General features: G+C 42.8%; 1 protein-coding gene and 1 long non-coding RNA gene across 2 annotated transcripts in view; one reads left to right on the forward strand and one right to left on the reverse strand.

The window, feature by feature from the left end:
• TSHR (thyroid stimulating hormone receptor) overlaps positions 1–20,381 on the reverse strand; it is a 71,522-nt gene that overhangs the window by 35,831 nt on the left and 15,310 nt on the right. Inside the window, exons 3-8 of the mRNA XM_081174871.1 lie at positions 11,880–11,951; positions 10,470–10,544; positions 7,446–7,520; positions 6,207–6,299; positions 3,462–3,539; positions 2,867–2,935 (exon numbers count right to left, since the gene is read on the reverse strand). Of these exons, the coding sequence (XP_081030997.1) occupies positions 2,867–2,935; positions 3,462–3,539; positions 6,207–6,299; positions 7,446–7,520; positions 10,470–10,544; positions 11,880–11,951 (462 nt within the window). The remainder of the gene's footprint in view (positions 1–2,866; positions 2,936–3,461; positions 3,540–6,206; positions 6,300–7,445; positions 7,521–10,469; positions 10,545–11,879; positions 11,952–20,381) is intronic.
• On the forward strand, positions 1,474–6,299 carry LOC308576033. The gene is made up of 3 exons (XR_014003005.1): positions 1,474–1,539; positions 3,376–3,541; positions 6,221–6,299. It is a non-coding gene; the product is annotated as an uncharacterized lncRNA (long non-coding RNA).

Consider the following 20,381-nt stretch of genomic DNA (forward strand, 5'->3'; position numbering starts at 1 on the left):
ACAGTGCATGTATATTCAGTAGAGGCATTTGTCTATAGGTACTATACATTTCAAACACATTCCCCCCTTCCCCAACAATCCTAGGAACTATAGTTTGTTAAGAGTGCTGGGAATTGCGCCTCAATAAAGGTAAGCTACAGTTCCCAGAATGTGGGGTGGGAGATATGCTTTAAATATATATGTGCTTTGATAACGATTTGTTGGGTCTCTGGACCGTAATAAAGATTGTTGTTGTTGTTAAATATATATGCAGCCAAACAGATGAATGGGGAAAGCTTTCAGACTGGTTTGTCAATGGAAAAGTCCAAGTCACATACCTGTGTCTCACTTACACCCCAAGCTAGACCTAATTTTGAGTCCTCAGCTCTTTAGCTTCCTTCTTTCCACTTCACTTTAAAAGCACTTTGTGTAAGCAACAACCAAACCAACCAAGCTGCTAGAATTACACTTTCAAAAATAAATTTCGCTGTCAGGGCATGTCTTCATTATTTTAGAATCCATTACTAAAATGCTAAAGCAGTTTGTTTTAGTTGCGAGTCCCTGAGCCAAGGAAGCTAATCAGGATTCATGCTGGAATTACCTAGCGTTACCATATTTTTAAACATTTCTAGCACATCAAGAGACACCAAAAAAAGAACTTGAAAAGCATGCCTTGTGGCTTTTGGCTAGAAGCAACACTTGCTCTCTCCCCACAAAAACCCACCCTCCCCCCCAAAAAAATTATATTAGTACTGTCATTCATATGTTTGACTGAAGCTAAGGAGCATCAAGTGCCAGTGAAGTTTATTATTTCTGAAAGGAAAGATGGGGGGGTAATCCTGTACGGTCATTTTAGATTCCAACGTATGTGAATTGTCTCCTTTTCCAGGCAGTTGTCATTCATGATGACACACCAGTCTTCGATACAAGAGTTTATTTTAAGGGAAGAGAAAGATACTTGTGGGGCTCAGTTTTACAACACCAATTTACAGTTGACGTTTATGTTATATTTTAAAGCACCATACAGTTCAACTGCTCCAAATGGGAGCTCTTTTTAAAAAGAATAAAATAAAGTATGGTCCACAGTAGGGATGAAAATGATACTACAAAAATGCTTGCAAGCCAATTCAGGTGACAAACCAGGAAAGTTAGGCTAAACCAGGTGGGACATTTTGTCATGTAGTTTGGTGCTGCAAAGGGTTAGGAATGCAGGAAGCTGCCTTATAATGAGTCAGACCATCTAGTCTAATGTTGCCTACACTGACTGGCAGCAGTTTTGTACGTGTGTGCATATGAAGAAGTAAGCAAATGTAAGTGTCTGCACCTACAAAGAATAGAATAGAATCAACTGCACAGCAAGCAGTGATTTTTTGCTTATTCATTTGGCATGATCTGCTAAGACTACGGCACAATTAGCCTGAGTGTTTAGCTTAGCACTTAGATTAAAGCTAGCCTTGAATATTCTGTTAAAGGAGATTTATACTTTGTTTCTACAGGTGCCTGGAAATGACCAGCTTGTAAAAACACAAGTTCCTTTTCAAAAAACACAAGTTACTCATGGTGAGCACAAAGTCAGATTTTCAGATGAGGTGTGGCTGTTTTGTTTCAAATAGTATGAAATGGAGGTTCCAAGAGGTTTAGTTCCATTGCAGCCAGAGGATTTTCTAAGGCCCTGAAAAAGCTTGAAATGGGAGCTATTTTAATCATCGCTACCACCATGATACCCTCATGTGCATCTATATTTCTATTATTTCACTCGACAATGGTAATTTGATTAAGAAACAATCAAATTTTGTAGCTTTTAACTCATACTTTCTAAACAGCCCTTATAATTTAAAGACTTTTTGAGAAAGTGTTTTTGGGAACAAAGAACTCCCCCCCCCTTTTTTTTGCAATGCCATATAGTGGGAAGAGGGAACTGTGGCCTTCCACAACCGCAGTGGTTTTTTGTTTCTAAACACACAATGTTGAGCTGACAAATTTATTTGTTTTGTTCTCTTTTCCCCTTCATTTTTTTGTGCTGTGTGTTTCCCCCTAATAAATTTGCAATTAAAAAAATCCAAACAACCTGGAAAAATGAAAAACAATATCTCCAAATCTCCTTGCTTCATTTATTTCCTATTGAATTCACTGTAAATTACTGCACAAGCATCTTTCTGTTTTAGAATGGGAAATGCCTGTAGTTTCAGGGCTGAACATAAATTAAGTGCATGCAAGCTTTTGTTGAATTGGGAGTTCATTCCCAGGTGTTTGCTATTGTGCAATCCGCTTGTTGATATTTTTCATTTTTTAATTTGTGAGTACTGCTTAGCAGACTCCTGAACACATGCCCCGTTTCTGCAAAATTAACACATTCAAATAAACAAACTGGAAGACAAAGACAAAAGAGAGCATTTACCAGTATGGATGGGAATAAGAAATTTAATTTCAACTTCAGCTGCAACTGGGCATGTGTGTAAACCTGTTGTTGGCATCTGTCTGCCTTCAGAGTGAACAAATGAGGTAAAATCTGAATGGAGAAAACATGGCTTCAAAGCCAGACCCATCTCAAATGTGCACAAGCCCTATGAGATGCTGTTTCACCCAAACTTGAAAACTTTTAAAAGTCGTTAGGTGCTTAATTGAACCTGGTGTGGTAAAGTGTTTAAGAGACTGAGCAATAAATCGTGATGTAACAGTTTCGAATCTCACATCTGCTATGAACTCACTACCTGGTCTTTGAAAAGTCAAACTCGCTCCGTTTCAGTTCCCCCATCGGAAATAACAGGGATAATGGCACTGACCTACTTTATAGAGTTGCTGTAAGGAGTGCAACTAGATAATGCATCCAATATTCTTTAAATACCTGAAAGCATGATGCAATTGGTAAGTATTATTGATTACTTACACAGAATCTAACTTTGTTCCATTGAAGGCATGGGCGTCAACCTTTGTGAACCCATTGTTGTACAGCTTTCTGTAAACAAACAAAAAATAGATTATTAGCTGATGTGACGCAACTGTAACTAGGCTTTTTTACTTTTTGCATGCACACTGTGTCCTAACTTACTTTAGTCTCAATGGGAATGCTTGTTCCCATTGCTCCCCAACCCCAAAGTATACTTTCCCATAACGAGCATCTGAACACCTATATGTTTTTGGTTTTGATGGCATTATATGAAATTCCATTATATCTTGGCCTATTCATTTTTCTTCCCACTGAAACCAATGGGAGGTAACATTTAAGAAATAAACAACTCGGGGTGAAATTCCAGACGTCCTACTTACTGCCTTGGCAGGGGCAAGCTCAGTAGGGCTTGGGAAAGAGTGGCCCCTCTCCCAAACACAGCCCCCCCTCATCACCTGAGGATTGCTCTGCCCATCATCTTTCCAACTGACAACTATTTTCTTATTTAGCATTACTCATTAAGGCTAAACTACTGCTTCACAACTACTGAAACGAAAAGGAGGAAGAGAAAACAACTTGTGCCCCATCAACATACAGGCTAAGGGATTCGTTGCATAGCCCATGGAATGCGTTTGCAGGCACCGAAATCATGTATGGATTATCAGCCATTTCACTGTGAAAAAGAGGAGAAAGGCTTAGTATTACAATAAAATACAATTATATGTTAATATAACTCTGTGATTATAGATATAGATATAGATGATATAGATATGACACACACACACAGTGGTACCTTAGGTTAAGTACTTAATTCGTTCTGGAGGTCCATACTTAACCTGAAACTGTTCTTAAGCTGAAGCACCACTTTAGCTAATGGGGCCTCCTGCTGCTGCTGCGCCACCGGAGCACGATTTCTGTTCTCATCCTGAAGCAAAGTTCTTAACCTGAAGCACTATTTCTGGGTTAGAGGAGTCTGGAACCTGAAGCGTATGTAACCTGAAGCGTATGTAACCCGAGGTACCACTGTACATGCTTAATTTTTCTTTAGACATTTAGACAACTGCACTGTACTGCATGTGAGGCAGCCCTTGATAACTGGAAATTTCAACTGATGCAGTATCCTAATAAGGATAAACAATGGAGAAAATAATATACCAGCACTTCAGCAGCTTTGCTGCCCCCCCCAATTGTCTTCTTCACCCAGTTAAAGGTACAGTGGTGCCTCGCAAGACGAAATTAATTCGTTCCGCAAGTCTCTTTGTCTTGCGGTTTTTTCGTCTTGCGATGCACGGTTTCCCATAGGAATGCATTGAAAATCAATTAATGCGTTCCTAGGGAAACCGCCTTCAGACCAGGTCCGGGGACAGTCTGTCCCCGGACCTCTTCTGAAGGCTGGGGGGGGGGGACAAGGGCTTTTCTTCCCACCCCCAGCATTTTAAAAAACCTTGGGACAGCGGAGGACTTCTCCGCTGTCCGGGCGATCTTAAAATGCTGGCGGGCGGCATTTTAAAATCCCCCCGGACAGCGGAGGACTTCTCCGCTGTCCGGGGCGATTTAAAAGCCCCTGGGAAGACAGGCAGGGGGGACAAAGACTTTTGCCCCCCGCCAGCCTTCAGAAGAGGTCCTGGGGGCAGCGGGAAGCGAAGCGCTTTGCTTCCCCGCTTCCCCCGGACGTCTTTTGCAGCAAGGGGCTGCGGGGAGATCGCTATCTCCCCCCAGCCCCTTGCTTCAGAAGAGGTCCGGGAGGAGCGGGAAGCGAAGCGCTTCGCTTCCCCGCTTCCCCCGGTCTTTTGCAGCAAGGGGCTGCAGGTAGATCGCTATCTCACCGCAACCCCTTGCTTCAGAAGAGGTCCGGGAGCAGCGGGAAGCGAAGCGCTTCGCTTCCCCGCTTCCCCCGGTCTTTTGCAGCAAGGGGCTGCAGGGAGATCGCTATCTCCCCGCAACCCCTTGCTTCAGAAGAGGTCCGGGAGCAGCGGGAAGTGAAGCGCTTCGCTTCCCCGCTTCCCCCGGTCTTTTGCAGCAAGGGGCTGCAGGGAGATCGCTATCTCCCCGCAACCCCTTGCTTCAGAAGAGGTCCGGGAGCAACGGGAAGCGAAGCGCTTCTTCCCCGCTTCCCCCCGACGTCTTTTGCAGCAAGGGGCTGCAGGGAGATCGCTATCTCCCCCAAGCCCCTTGCTTCAGAAGAGGTCCGGGAGCAGCGGGAAGCGAAGCGCTTCTTCCCCGCTTCCCCCCGACGTCTTTTGCAGCAAGGGGCTGCAGGGAGATCGCTATCTCCCCGCAACCCCTTGCTTCAGAAGAGGTCCGGGAGCAGCGGGAAGCGAAGCGCTTCGCTTCCCCGCTTCCCCCGGTCTTTTGCAGCAAGGGGCTGCAGGGAGATCGCTATCTCCCGCAACCCCTTGCTTCAGAAGAGGTCCGGGAGCAGCGGGAAGCGAAGCGCTTCGCTTCCCCGCTTCCCCCGGTCTTTTGCAGCAAGGGGCTGCAGGGAGATCGCTATCTCCCCGCAACCCCTTGCTTCAGAAGAGGTCCGGGAGCAGCGGGAAGCGAAGCGCTTCGCTTCCCCGCTTCCCCCGGTCTTTTGCAGCAAGGGGCTGCAGGGAGATCGCTATCTCCCCCCAGCCCCTTGCTTCAGAAGAGGTCCGGGAGCAGCGGGAAGCGAAGCGCTTCTTCCCCGCTTCCCCCCGACGTCTTTTGCAGCAAGGGGCTGCAGGGAGATCGCTATCTCCCCCCAGCCCCTTGCTTCAGAAGAGGTCCGGGAGCAGCGGGAAGCGAAGCGCTTCTTCCCCGCTTCCCCCCGACGTCTTTTGCAGCAAGGGGCTGCAGGGAGATCGCTATCTCCCCGCGGCCCCTTGCTTCAAAAGAGAAGACCCGCTGTCCCCGGGGGCAAGCTACGTTTTGCGAAGCAAGCCCATAGGGAAATTCGTCTTGCGAGGCAACTCGAAAACGAAAAAACCTTTTGTTTTGCGAGTTTTTCGTCTCGCGAGGCGTTCGTCTTGCGGGGTACCACTGTACTTGTTTTGAAGAACAAAGTGCTTTAACAGTCAAGAAGACCATCTCCTCCTGAAGTTTCATTATGATTTTCTACAGTTTTCAAAGGGCGGCCTCTTCAGCACTATTTTTGCAACAAATTAGAGCACCCGTAACACGCAGAGAGGCTCTCTGGTGAACTCTGGCTGGAAGCAGAAATTACAAAAGATAAAAAAGGGTGCCACTGGAAACAACACTTGTGATTCTTTCCTCCTCTATCCTTCATGAAGTCTAGCAGTGCACAGCAGACAATGGACTACAACTTTTCTCTGCCCTGATAAACTTCATTGGCTGGCGCTCGAAGAAGAAGGGAAACTCTGATACTTGCAGCAAAAAGTTCATATCTGCTGTCACTGAGTTGATCTTCGTGAGGTCAGGGAAAACTCTGAGTCCAGTGTTCATGATCACACTGAAATAAAGCAGAGAAGGAGAATTAAATGGTGTGCCTATGTACACAAAGAGATCCATTTTATTATTTATTTATTTAAAGAGTTTATATGCTGTTTAGCAGCATAGCTCTAAGTGGTATACTGTACGATTGCAAAAAATTTAAGATAGATAGTGCAGATATGCCTTTAAAACAATAACTATACAATCTAGGCCAAACTAAGTTCCACTGATATGAATTAGGTTCATATACCTGTGGGAGCAAGGATTGGACTAGTTGACCTCCCAGGGTAGCATCTAAGCCAGTGATTCCTGATTACAAGAGTGACATCTCTGCAAGACTAGGCTGCAGTGGTCAAAACTGGCTGGACAGGAGATTTATCTGAGTCTAGAGTCTACGTATATCTCATCTGTTAGGGAGATTCATTTATTGCTGTTGACAGCTGACCCTTTGAATGGCAGAGGAAGTCTAGGGACTCAGCTACATTAGTAAAGAAAAAGCGTTTTATATGCGTTATAACACTGTGACACCAAAAGACGCTGTGGAGTCCTGCCTTTCGCCAATGTGATTTCCCATAATAAACTTTACAACACGTTTTCCTGAAACACTTTTTTGATGTGCCTACATCCAGCCTAGGATTCCTCCTGCCCAGCCCAGATAAGAAAAGTGGTAATCCAGTGTTTGTGAAAATGCATTATCGGTTAGCAGTGTGCATCAGACCGGGAGAGACAGAGTTAGTTTGAGCTCTGAAAACATCTGGCGGGGGGGGGGACTGACTTGTTTCCCCAGGAGAGCTGAGATGGGGCAGCGTAATACTTCACCTAGGCTCAACCTGTATATTTGTAAATCATTTTTCCAAAACGCCAGTAAGCAGTGGTATTTTCCTAGAAAAAGAAGTGCCAGAACTCACCATTATTGCCTCTCTTGTTCTCTTAGAATGGCAATGGCTCCCACCTGAGAGGAGTCGGAACTGAGTTCCGGTGACTTCTGGATGAAAAAAAGCCCTGCCAGTAAGCCTCCATAGAATAAGAACAGGGGCACTGCTGTAAGCATGAAAAAATATCCCTATTTTGAACTCTAATGTTGGCGGGTAGAACCCTGAGGTTAAGGAAGCACCCAAATCTTTCAAGAATAGCAATTCCCTAGGCTTTTGTTTTCAGTACTTACAGGTATTTCAGCAATGGGAGATTCATGAAGGCTTCGGGATCTATGTATTGTAGGTTTCTGGCATTTCTGATTTCTCTGTTCAAAATACAATCAAATGTCCACAAAGAACATTAGTATTTCTGTTCTTGCACACCTCACATTAAACACCCCCACCCCCACCCACCCACCCACCATAGGCAGATGCCTTATACAGAGTCAGACCACTGGTCCACCTAGCTCAGTGTTTCAGACAGGGGTATCTCCTGCCCCCCCCCCCCGAGATGCTGAGTATTGAACCTGCACACAAAACAGATGCTCTCTACACCTTTGGTCTATGAAATTCTGAGAACTGAATAGTCCATTCTTATATATGAGCTCCATGTGAACTATGGCCTATTAGCAAATGTTTCGTCCAAATAACATGTAACAAGCTGACCTCCCTCAAAAGCAAGAGGACCTGTTTTCTGGGTGGTATGATTAGCATAATTTTCTAAAAAGATTGGATTCTGGACCCCTTTACACTTATGTAACAGAAAAGAAACACTACTTTGGCCTGCTCGTCTTTGTATATGTTGGCCTTTGTGTTAAAAAATAACAGTTGTTTAATGTTTTCGAGGTCAGGCACAAAAAAGATTTTCTGATGTGCAAAAAGATTTCAGTTATGAATATGGGTTCAGAAAGAATATTAAATTAATTAACAATAAAAACAAAGCATGCAGGGGATTTTAGCATTTCCATATGGCAGGATTCCTTCTGGCCTGCCTGGAATGTCACTATTCAAGAAGCAAAAGCCAGTGCTAGAAAATGAAAAGCCAGCCACAATATCGGTGTGTGATCTATCTATCTATCTATCTATCTATCTATCTATCTATCTATCTATCTTGCATGCCACCCCAGTCTCCGAATGGCACAAGATTCCACGGGTTCCAGGGATCACTTTCCTAGGAATGATGGACAGCAGAGACTGTGGTGTCTTTATGATATATGGTTTATTTACACATATCTACAACCTGAGCCTACAATGTAGGGGCTCACAGCATTAACACCCCATGAGGGTATTGCTTCTTCCATAGCCAAAGCCTTGGATTCCAGACGAAAACAGGCATGGCTCTGCCTCTCAGCTGCCCAGCTTGCTGCTAGCTTCTAGCTCTCACACACCTCAACTCTGGCTTTTGCCTTTCTAACTAACATAGAGACCCATTGAGCCTCTGGCACAGAGCCACTTCCTTTGTTAACTTAATGGCACACCAAACCCTGTTGCCTCTTCTGCTTCCGACACCTCCTCCTCCTAGCCTGCTCCTTCTTCTCCCTCTGACCATTCATCCATCCCACCACCACCCCTTTGGCTTCGAGCCTTCTTCCTCTGGGCGTTCCCCAGCCTCTGTATCCAGCCAACCCATGACCCCCTATCATGCCCTCCTTATGAGTACCTCGGGAGCTATTTTTGTCTTCCATAGTCTGAGACAAAATTTTGGACTAGATGATTCTTACGCTCCTTTTTCTGAGCACTTGTCGAAGCCAGAGCAATTAGCCCCTCTTTTTATGAGGAACAAGTTCTCAATTAAACAAACAAACAAAGCATTAAAAATATACAAATGGTGTGTTCACTCACTCGCTTTCCTTTAAAAATAAATGTTAACACATATATAAATATATACACTTCTGAATAGTCCTCTGTTGCATGACTGGTTTTCCCCTAAACTGTTTAAAGTAATTGAAACCAATCTTTAAACAAACTATGATGATAGTGGCTAAATATTATTTTAGAAATAAGGCTTCTGAAATGTAATGTAACATAAATGTACGTACAGCAGACAGCATTTGTTTATTCCCCAACTGACCTTGCCCTCTGGAGAATAATTACACAGAAGCCAGTGACATTCAACTAATGCTAATGATCTAAGGGGCTCTGAAGAGAATTCATAAAAACACTCACATTTCTGAAGGGCTTTCCCTCACAGAATGATATCTGGCATGCATAGTCAAACCTTTTAACCTTTTCCCAATTAAGTTTTCTTCTCCTAATTGACAAGAGGTATGGTTAGATGAGTGTGTCCTTTGGGCTTCATAATCCTGTTTAGCAGCACAATCTAGCAGTTGCAAATAGACTGTGGAGATAAATGAATATTATGCAACTTTCTGAAAGCTGCAAAACAAACCCACCAGTTAGTGGCACTAGCATGTCATATTGGTGTTCATTGTTAGTGTCGTTGTATGAATATGGGTTTTCATTCATTTTTTTCTTTTTTGGTAACGTAGTTTTTATTCATTTTCATCTATGGGTTTTCTTCTATAGCTGGTATATTTTCCCCTAGATTAAATGTACTGAAGCATATACTATTAGATAGTTCACCACAAAGTTAATTGTTTCTTTTTTGGCAATCACTCGTAGCCGAGTAAGATTGTCTTCCATGAACATGGTCTTAGCAGTGAGTCCGTAAGTGACTTTGGAGGCCAATTCTGGATCCACACGTCCTTCCACAATGGGGACATTGGTTTCCAGGTGGGAGTTGATCACGGTGTGGATTTGCCAAACGTGCCTTCCTCTTAGCTCGTTTTTCCTTTGTGCCCTGAGTTTGTGCTTCTTCAAAGTCCACGACACCTTTGGTAAAGGCTGTTCTCCAACTGGAACGCTTGCAGGCCAGTGTTTCCCAGTTATCAGTGCTTATACTGCATTTTTAAAGATTTGCCTTGAGAACATTCTTAAACTGGGAATAGAGCAGTTGCTTTGGAAGATAATAATCAGGCATCCAAATAGTTAAGCAGTCATTGGAAGATATATATCCAAAAGAGAGAATGGGGATTTGGAATAAGCAGCAGATTTGGGAGCTGTGAAGCTGACATTCTTATTTAGCTATTTAAATAGTAAAAAAATAATATTGATGTTTGAAAATTAACAGTTTTGAAGAGATATATGTATCTCTTGATAACCTTAACTTTATGAGCTAATCTACTGTAGCCAAGTTCACACAACCAGCTTAACACATTTTACCAGCTGTTTTTGCATCATATCATAGGATTATTCAAGGATTTTCATCTACTTACATATGCGTGACTTTGTTTAGATTTCTGAAAGAATGAGCCTCCAGCATCTGCAGCACTGCATCTATGGTGATATAGCTACATGGAAGAAAAATGGGAAGGGAGGTCATACACAAAGGCAGATGGAAATCTATGTGCTGAGTTCATTGTATCTGTTCTCTGTAAGTATTCCTCTGCTCCAGGGAGAGTCAATGTTGTGCCCCCCAGATTTTGGGCTACAAGTCCCATTGTCCCTGATCATTTTGGTTGGAGCTGATGGGAGCTGGAGTCCAGCCACATCGGGAGGTTAGCTGCCCCTCTTTTCTTGCATTGTTTTCAATTGGCTATGTTGGAATGGAATTCTAAACAACAAGTTGGTGCCTTGGACTTCTGCATAATCTCCTCCTCTTTTGACACAGCTGCAAGGATTTGCTTCTACATTCAAGTAACCACAGTCTGCTGTTATCTCTGAACTGGGACAGACAGTGGCTAGTTTTAACTATGGTTTGTCTGAACAAGCCAAATGCAAACTGCAGTTCTCAATCTTGGCTGGTTCAGATAAACTATCATTAAAACTAACTGCAGTGCTTTCAGTTTCAGAGAATCCAATTCCCTATGCAGAGACAGAAGTGTCTTCCCTGGTTTCCAACAGCAGCCCTAGACTGGCTCTTCTTTCCACCATGCCAACCTCCTCACTCCCAGTAAGCAATAATAGTGACCAACCTGCCAGGAAGCTAGCATAGGAGTTCCACCCTACTTGGTGAACCACATCTGTGCAAGGCTCTTGCAAGCCTTCCTCAGCATGGAACAAATGGACCAGTAATCTGCGTTAGAGTAATGATGGCAGGGGAATCACACCAAAATGTGCGATCAAAAGGTTAATTTGTACTTATGGTTTTTAAAGCAGTTAGTAATGCAACATCTGGCTGCAGAGATAAATAACAGTTCTGATTGCGTCCAGAGAACTACGGTTGCAAGGCAAGCTTGTGTTGGTGGCAGGGTGTTACTTAGCAACCAGGTAGGACCACAGAATATTTGTTTGGTCTGGACATAGCAGTGATAGGGAAGCTATGGTCCTTCAGATGTTGCTGGACTCCAATTCCAATCATCCTTAAGCATTGGCTACCATGGCAGAGGCTGATGAATTACGATTCCAATAACGTGTGGAGGGCAACATCCCTGGTGCATTATTAATTTATTTCATTTTGGCACCCACACTTTGGAACTTCCTGCCTATTGACATCAGGCCTGAACCATTTTGTTCACCTCATCTGTTTGTTACTCAGTCAAGTTTGCCTGGGTTTTTTGGTTTTTTTAATTCTTGGATTCAGTCAGCTTTATTCAGCTAATTCTGCTAACAATCTGAGCTACCAAAGTTGCTTTTAATGCTTCACCCCATTTTAATATAAAAACACATTGGGGGTTGGAACTTACATCCTGGAGATGTTGGGAAGATTGGAGAATGCTTCTGTAGGAATTATTCTCAAATGGGTTTCCATAAACCTCCTGTAGAAACAAAACTCTGTTAGTTCAAGAGACTTGCAGATTAAAAAACCTTTTTCCGTTTCTCAGAGCAGAGTGGAACTTATGTTGGGGCAGAAGGAGAAATGATTACAGACACAAGGCGGGTGGAGATGAGAGAATATGATGAGAGTATATGACAGGGGTCAGCAGTGTTTGGGCCAGGGGTCACATTTTGAATTTTAAGAGAGTGCTGGGGGCGCCAGGCACAAAATGGCTGCCATTGGGGTCCGATATTGGCTGCCTTGGAGGCATGGCATAACACTAAATTAGAGTACAATCATGATGAGACTTTCCCCAGAATTTGATTTGATTTGGGATAGGGTCATGGTAAATGGGGAACACAATCTCTTCCAGTGCCACAGTTCAAATCAAAGGCAGACTTTATGTTAAGCTGCTTTAAAGTAAAAAATAAAAATAGTGAACAATCCAGTTGTGCCTCTTCCATATACTATACAGTCCCCTTCCTCAAAGAGAAAAATAATGCTGGTATGGTTTTGCACATCTTTGTATCCTCTAAATCACATTTCAACAAATTTTTTTAGCATGTTTCCCTCTCTTTCCCTACTTTGTAGGACTCCTTGTTGTTTTTAACTAAATATTAAGAACATAAAAAGACACCTGCTAGATCAGGACACATAGCTTAATGGGTTCATTGCTAAATCTGTACACCATGGAACAGCTCCCCAAATGTGCCTATTCTTAAAAATAGTTTTTTTTATAAAAAGTTGTTTATTATGCCTCATATTGCAGCTGGTAGAATTTTTGTCTAATAATGTCAGTCTTCATGGCTTTACCACATCTGCACAATTAATTATACAAAATACACTCAAAACAATAGGATTAGTGGAATAGGAAGGCTTAAATCTGTGTGACAGACTGAATTCTATTATTTATTCACTTAGGAAGCAGGATGAAAAGCTATTAATATGACATCTATTAAAAACTCCCCACTCCTTACCATAGTATCTTCCACAAATATTTTCCAAAATGTTGAAAGGAAACCCTTTAAACCAGGCACCCCCAAACTCGTCCCTCCAGATGTTTTGGGACTACAACTCCCATCATCCCTAGCTAACAGGACCAGTGATCAGTGATGATAGGAATTGTAGTCCCAAAACATCTGGAGGGCCGAGTTTGGGGGTGCCTGCTTTAGACAGAACATCTAATACTTTATGGTTAATTTCAACAACAATCACAAAGGGCAAGGCAATGTTGATATTAAAGTAAGTATTTCAAATCCGGGCATTCCTAGTGCCAAATCCTGTTATTCACAGCCGAAATCTGTCAATGATTTACGAATAAGTTATGATAAGTTAATGGAGGAACTGTCATGCCTACAATTAATGACCATAAACCTTTATTGGAGGAAGTCGTAACAATGAAACATCCAAAAGCTTGTAGAGCACTTCTGAATTAGCTAGTCTTGTTTCTAAAGTCAAAACAATGCATGAGGAATGACTAATTGTTCCATTTTTTTATTTCTGAATTTTGTACAGAGTACTTCATGCCCTTTCATTATCTCCATTCATTGTGCATTGATTAAATAGTGCAACATAAGAAGCTAAAAACATAAGAAGAGCCTGCTGGAGCAGGTCTATAGCCCATCTAAGTCCAGCATCCTGGTCTCACAGGGACCAACTAGATACCTGTGGGAAAGCTGCAAGCAAGGCTACAGCCCAAGACCCTCTCCCCTCCTGTGGTTTGGAGCAACTGGCATTCAGAAGAACTACTGCCTCCAACCGTGCAGGCGGAATAAGGTAAAGGTAAAAAGGTAAAGGACCCCTGGATGGTTAAGTCCAATCAAAGGCGACTATGAGGTTGCAGTGCTCATCTCGCTTTACGGGCTGAGGGAGCCGGCGTTTGTCCACAGACAGCTTTCCGGGTCATGTGGCCAGCAGGACTAAACTGCTACTGGCACACGGAAGACTGTGATGAGTGCCAGAGTGCACGGAAACGGCGTTTACCTTCCTGCCGAAGTGGTACCTAGTTATCTACTTGCACTGGCGTGCTTTCAAACTGCTAGTTTGGCAGGAGCTGGGACCGAGCAACGGGAGCTCACCCCACAGCAGAGATTCGAACCGCCGATATTCTGATCAGCAAGCCCAAGAGGCTCAGTGGTTTAGACCACAGTGCCAGAATATAACCATCATGGCTAGTAGCCATCAATAGCCACCATTGCGTCTTCTGCTTAGTGAGTTTCATTGCCTGAGAAACGACTTTCTTTCATCTGTCCTGAATCACTTGATGTCCATGAGTTCTAGTCCATGAAAGAGGGAGAAAACCTATTTTCTGTCCACTTTCTCCATGCCATGAATAGTTTTATAAACCTCTTGTCATATCACCTCTTCCCATTTTTCTAAACTGAACAGTCACAAATGCTGTAACCTTTCTGTATAGGGGAGCAGGAGTACCAAGCTTGGACCCATGACCGTGGGTGCTTGGTCCGTGGGTGCCATGCAGCGTGCATGGCCCTGACACCGAAATTTGTGGGTGTCCGGCCCCTTCATGGGGAATTTGGTGGGTGCTTGGGCACCCAGGGAGTTGGCACCTATGTAGGGGAGCTGCTCCACCCCCTTGATTATTTTGGTTGTCCTTTTCTGAATCTTTTCCAACTTGTTTTTGCAGCTTGGAGACCAGAACTGTACATAATATTCCAAATGCAGCTGCACTGCAGATCTGTATAACAGCGTCAAGATATTGGATTCCGAATGACCCCAGCTTGCCGTTTGCCTTTTTCACAGCTGCTGAACACTGGGTCAATGTCTGCATCTGGGTAATCAACTATGACTGCAAGGTCTCATTCCTGGTCAGCCACCACCAGTTCAGACCCCGTGAGCATATATGCGAAATTAAGGGGTGGGGTGGGGGGGTTGCCCTGACACGAACCACTTTATGAACTTCCTGACAGTAAGAGCTGTTCGACAGTGGAATTTGCTACCAAGGAGTGTGGTGGAGTCTCCTACTTTGGAGGTCTTTAAGCAGAGGCTTGACAACCATATGTCAGGAGTGCTCTGATGGTGTTTCCTGCTTGGCAGGGGGTTGGACTCGATGGCCCTTGTGGTCTCTTCCAACTCTAGGATTCTATGATTCTATGATTCTATGATGCATGCATGCATGCATGCAAAAAAGCAATTTTCAGGTAATCCTCATGTACAGCAAAGTTATTTTTTGTATATTTACTAGTGTGCATCAGTCATACAGAGGGATAGAAGAATGCAAATGAGCTGGAGGAGTTGAAACCAAATTGAACTGAATTGAAATTAATTTAAAAAATTCTTTTGTTGAAACCAAAATTCAGAAATGGGATACTGATGAGAGCAAACTGCAGAGAAGAACCAGCGAAGCATTAAAGTAGTAGAACGAGTGAAATATTCTAATTCCTAGTCATAGGTAGATTAAAAAAATTATAAAGGCTGTCCCTGTAATTGCAACACTGCAGCATCAACAATACCTCTGAACATACACACACAACAAAACCTAACCCAGCAGGTATTCTCATTGATTTATTAGGAAACCTGCCTACAAGAATAGCCTCAGTATGGAAGAATGGTGATGTGAATTCACTCAAAATTCATTTTATAAAAACATAATAGTTGGTATTCGATCATCTAAATATTGACATAATTTTGTATTTTGGGTTTATGTTTTTAAAACCATGTATGTTATATTTTGATCTCTTCCTTAGCCGCTTCAAACTTTTTTGGAAAGACAGGGGACATAAATGTTTCAAATAAATGAATAATAATGAATAGGTTCACAATGAATAAAAATGAATAGGTTTGACATAAATGTAACTAGGCAAATTGTTTGCACATCTTTGCAGGGGAGGCTTTGCTTAAAATATTTGCTAGCCATACCTTTCTGCACTAACATAGTTCGTGAACAGAAATGCTCATTCATGAAGAATTCATGCAAATATTCCCACCCACTTGAAATATTTCCTTTCCTCCACTAACATCATTACCAGATTATCTCAATTAGAGTAGGTTCATACTGCACTGTATACAAAACTTGAGAAATGAATAGTGACTAAGAGTTGCTCAACAAGGTGACTTATTTTATGGTCTTTTTTTTACTACATATTGCAATTCTTCATAAAATTTACCTAGGCTGAGTACACACGCCATACGTTTAAAGCATATTCAAAGCACACACACACACCCCGCCAAATCCTAGAAACTGTAGTTTGTTAGGAATTATAACTATGTGAGGAGCAAACTACAATTCCCATAATTCTTTTTTTTGGGGGGGGGATACAGTTTTTGACTGCAATCCTGCAAGTAAGCCCTTTTGAATTCAGCAGGAATATCTTGAGTCAACATGCATAGAATTAGGTTGCCTATTTTCATATTTCAAGATAAATATTTCTTCTTTTCAAAATATATTCCCATTTGTTTTGCAAGTTCATTTATAGACAGTGCCACTTAACATTTCTGCCATCATTGTTTCGATCTGATCAGGATTGCATATTCGACTGTCCTCTGAGATACAATGAAAACAAACCAAGATTGCTGTCTACTAGTGCCCAAAGGATTCCACCTTCCTGGTGGAATTTTTGCTTAACTAGCCACCACCTGAGATTCCAACTCATCTCTAGTTTCGTGCCCTTTCTTCACTTTTTAATTAGATGATTCCATCCAATCCAAGAGAAGTTACCGCTTTGGAACTAAATAAATAGTCTTCAACTCAGGAAACACACTTTTATACATTAAAAAGTTATTTTCATTAATATAATTTATATGTTATTTTCACTGTATCTTTGTGCACAATTTTTTGCTGGAAAACTGTATCACAAAATTCGGAAACGCTTAGTATGTTTAGCCTGGAAAAGAGGAGACTGAGAAGAGATACAATAGCCATCTTCAACTATATTAAGGGCTCTTGAGGGTAGGACTCGGGGCAAATGGCTTCAAGTTGCAAGAAAGGAGATTACGACTAAACATTCGGAAAAAAAACTTTCTGGCATTAAGAGCTGTTCAGCAGTGGAACAGACTCCCACGAGAAGTGGTGGACTCTCCTTCCTTGGAGGTTTTTAAGCAGAGGTTGGGTGACCATCTGTCATGGATGCTATAGCTGAGATTCCTGCATTGCAGGGGCTTGGACTAGGGAACCCATGGGGTCCCTTCCAACTCTGAGATTCTATAATTCTGATTAGATGATCACATATAGAGTACACTGTTGCTTTTGCAGCAGATTCAGAAGCCTGCTGCCATCTACTGTCTAGATTCAGTAGCACAGTAAAAAGAGATCGCTACCTTCCTTCTACAGTGGTACCTTGGGTTAAGAACTTAATTCGTTCCGGAGGTCCGTTCTTAACCTGAAACTGTTCTTAACCTGAAGCACCACTTTAGCTAAAGGGGCCTCCTGCTGCTGCTGTGTAGCCGCTGCACGATTTCTGTTCTCATCCTGAAGCAAAGTTCTTAACCCGAGGTACTATTTCTGGGTTAGTGGAGTCTGTAACCTGAAGCGTCTGTAACCCGAGGTACCACTGTATTTCCCACCAGATCTCATTTAGTATCAGCTGTGCAATAACCTGTTCCCATTGTAATGTATGTAATTTTGTGCTGTGCTGAATCCATGACCACAGTTGTGCAAATCTTTTCCCATCCTCAATGAAAGCAGGGGGAATTTTTTAGTTGTTTTCAGGTGTGGAAGGAAGATTTGTCATTTTGTCATTACCTGAATAAAATTACAAGGTGTGCTTAAAAACAAACAAACACGTTTTCAAGCATAGATTTATGCCACCCTCAGGCACCTCTTTGGCTTTCCTGTGCTTCCTTGAATGTCTATGGAAGAATGCCCAAAGTGGGGGCAGCCAGGGAGGCTGCCTACAGAGCACCTAAGAACTGCACGATGACTTCAAAAATAAATAAATGAAAAGGAAGGGAAAGCAGATTGTTAGCCGCCTTGAGACTCTTTAAGGTAGTGATAAAGCAGGATATCAAATCCAAACTTTTCTTCTTCTTCTTCTTCCGTTAACTTTTTTTTTTTTTTTTAAAGAACATTGCAATACTTTCAGGCACTCTGAAGACAGCATCTTGAGCTGCCCACAAAGTCCTACTGTGGGTATTATCTCATAGCTATGTCTACCCGCCTAGCTGCCTGGCTGATCTCATGGTATTATGGCACAGAAAATATGGCTTCCGAGGCCAGTCATAAAAGGCTGGGCAGGATCATCTGGGAGAAGGCAGTTTCTGAGATGATCTGGTCCTTATTAGGCTTCTGAAAGATCAATGCCAGCTCTTTGTTTTGAGTCCAGAAACAATTGGGCAGCCAGTGCAAACAGAGCAAGATCGGTGTTGTATTCTCTATTTTATATGGCCCCAGCATTTTATTTATTTAAACAATTTATATATTGCTTACCTACAATAATCAATAAGTGGTGTACAAGAATACAGTAGAAATTGGTTAAAACTATAAAATCAGACTTTAATTAAAATGCTTGCTCGATTTTATTTTTTTTTAAAAAACGGTTCTTCAGCAGGTGCTGGAAGCTCAACAGGAAGGGGCCAATCCAACCTCAATTAGAGGGGAGTTCCATAAAACACACCCCACAAAACTGAACAAATAACTTCTGGTGGATAGAAGCCACGGGGCATTGGGGCATTGGGGTCCCACTCCCTCCCTCTGAAGATGTCAGTGATTTTTCAGCTTTTGAAGTTTCTTCGAAGTTTCTTTATTTAGACGAATTCTCTCCCCCACATGCCTCTCCAACCAACAGCTTCACAGAGTGAATTACACAGGGTTAAAAAACCAACACATCCCACAAATCCAACATTCTCTTGATCCGTGACCTCTTTTTCAGCCTGTGAGAAATAAACCAAACTATATTAACCTTCTTTGCATAGCCACTCTGACTTGGCACAATTCCTCACATAATTCTGGCAAAATATTGGGGTTGCCCTCTTTTGTTGCACTTAAATCTGATTTAATGGTGTAATTTGCTGGGCTTTTATTTTTCATACACTGTTATGTTTTACAAAGGCCATTTTATGGGGGAAAAATGCAAGTTGAATGAACAAGATACAATGGAATGTATTTCAAAACGGGTCATATTTGAAAATTAGCACTGGGGGAGAATACCTGGCTACATTCCTCTGTTTCTTTTTTTAGAATCAGCATTTTTGTTTTTAGTTCACAACCAAATTGGTGAAAGGTTGGACTGGCTGCTTCTTGCTCAGTTTAAATTGGCTGGCCCTGAAACCTTTAATTCATGACATCTGTTTGCAGTAAGGTTGTCACTAGGAATGCCATACGTCCAATTTGGGGGTTTCCCTAAAAAAAGAAGCCTCAACAATTTTGGGGTGTGCTAGTTTTTACTTTTTGAAATACAGTGGTGGCCCGCAAGACGAATGCCTCACAAGACGGAAAACTCACTAGATGAAAGAGTTTTCCGTTTTGGAGGTGCTTCGCAAAACGAATCTCCTATGGGCTTGCTTCGCAAGACGAAAATGTCTTGCGAGTTCCTGCGGGGTTTTTTCCTCCCCCCCCTTTTTCTAAGCCGCTAAGCCGCTTATCAGCTGATCCGATAAGCTGATAAGCTGCTAAAAGCCGCTAATAGCGCTAATCCTCTAATCTGTCAATGGGCTTGCTTCGCAAGACGAAAAAACCGCTAGACGAAGAGAATCACGGAACGGATTCTTTTTGTCTTGCGAGGCACCACTGTATGGCAACCTTAGTTGCCACCTCTATTTCCAACAGGGCTCCATTGGCTTTCAGCTGGTTCTCAGTGACACAGTATTTCTTCACTCTATAGCAGAAGTGGGACCAGGGCTGGCTCTAGCCTAAATAGCACCCTGGGGGAGAAGTACCTTCAGCACCTCTCCCACTCCCACAGTGAGCTTTGCAGGACAACCCAGAGGACTTATGGGGCTTGGTGCAGGTGTGATGTTGGGGACCCAGCTGCTACGCTCTACAACAGTACTTTCCAAACTTTTCATGTTGGTGGTACACTTTCAGACATGCAGCATTTGCGACACAGTAGTCCAGTCAAACTTACCCCTTTCCAGTCCCGGTAGAGGCATGGGGAGCATTCGTGCGACACACCTACACATTGCAGCTGACGCACTCACATGTCACGATGTACAGTTTGGAAAGCTCTGCTCTCCCACACATACATGTCAAAACCTGAGAATTACTGCATGCACAACTACTAATTATTGCCTGCAGCTCCTACTTGCCCAGGGATCAAGCAGACTGAGAGATGTGCACCATGTTTTTCTTACATGGGGATAAGGAAATAGGGATCCAGTGTGGCACTTCTTCTGAGTACCGTCTCTTCCTGGGGCTCAGTCTCACAGGTCTTCTGGTTGTGGCTTGCTGCTGGCCTTCTCCACCGCTCAGGAAGGACGGATTCCTCCTTTAAGGTCTGGCTAGCCTCACACCATTTCTATGCCTTTTCCTATGGTTAAA

Source organism: Podarcis bocagei, assembly GCF_964188305.1.
Source record: "Podarcis bocagei genome assembly, chromosome: 1".
NCBI classification, from domain to species: Eukaryota; Metazoa; Chordata; class Lepidosauria; order Squamata; family Lacertidae; genus Podarcis; species Podarcis bocagei.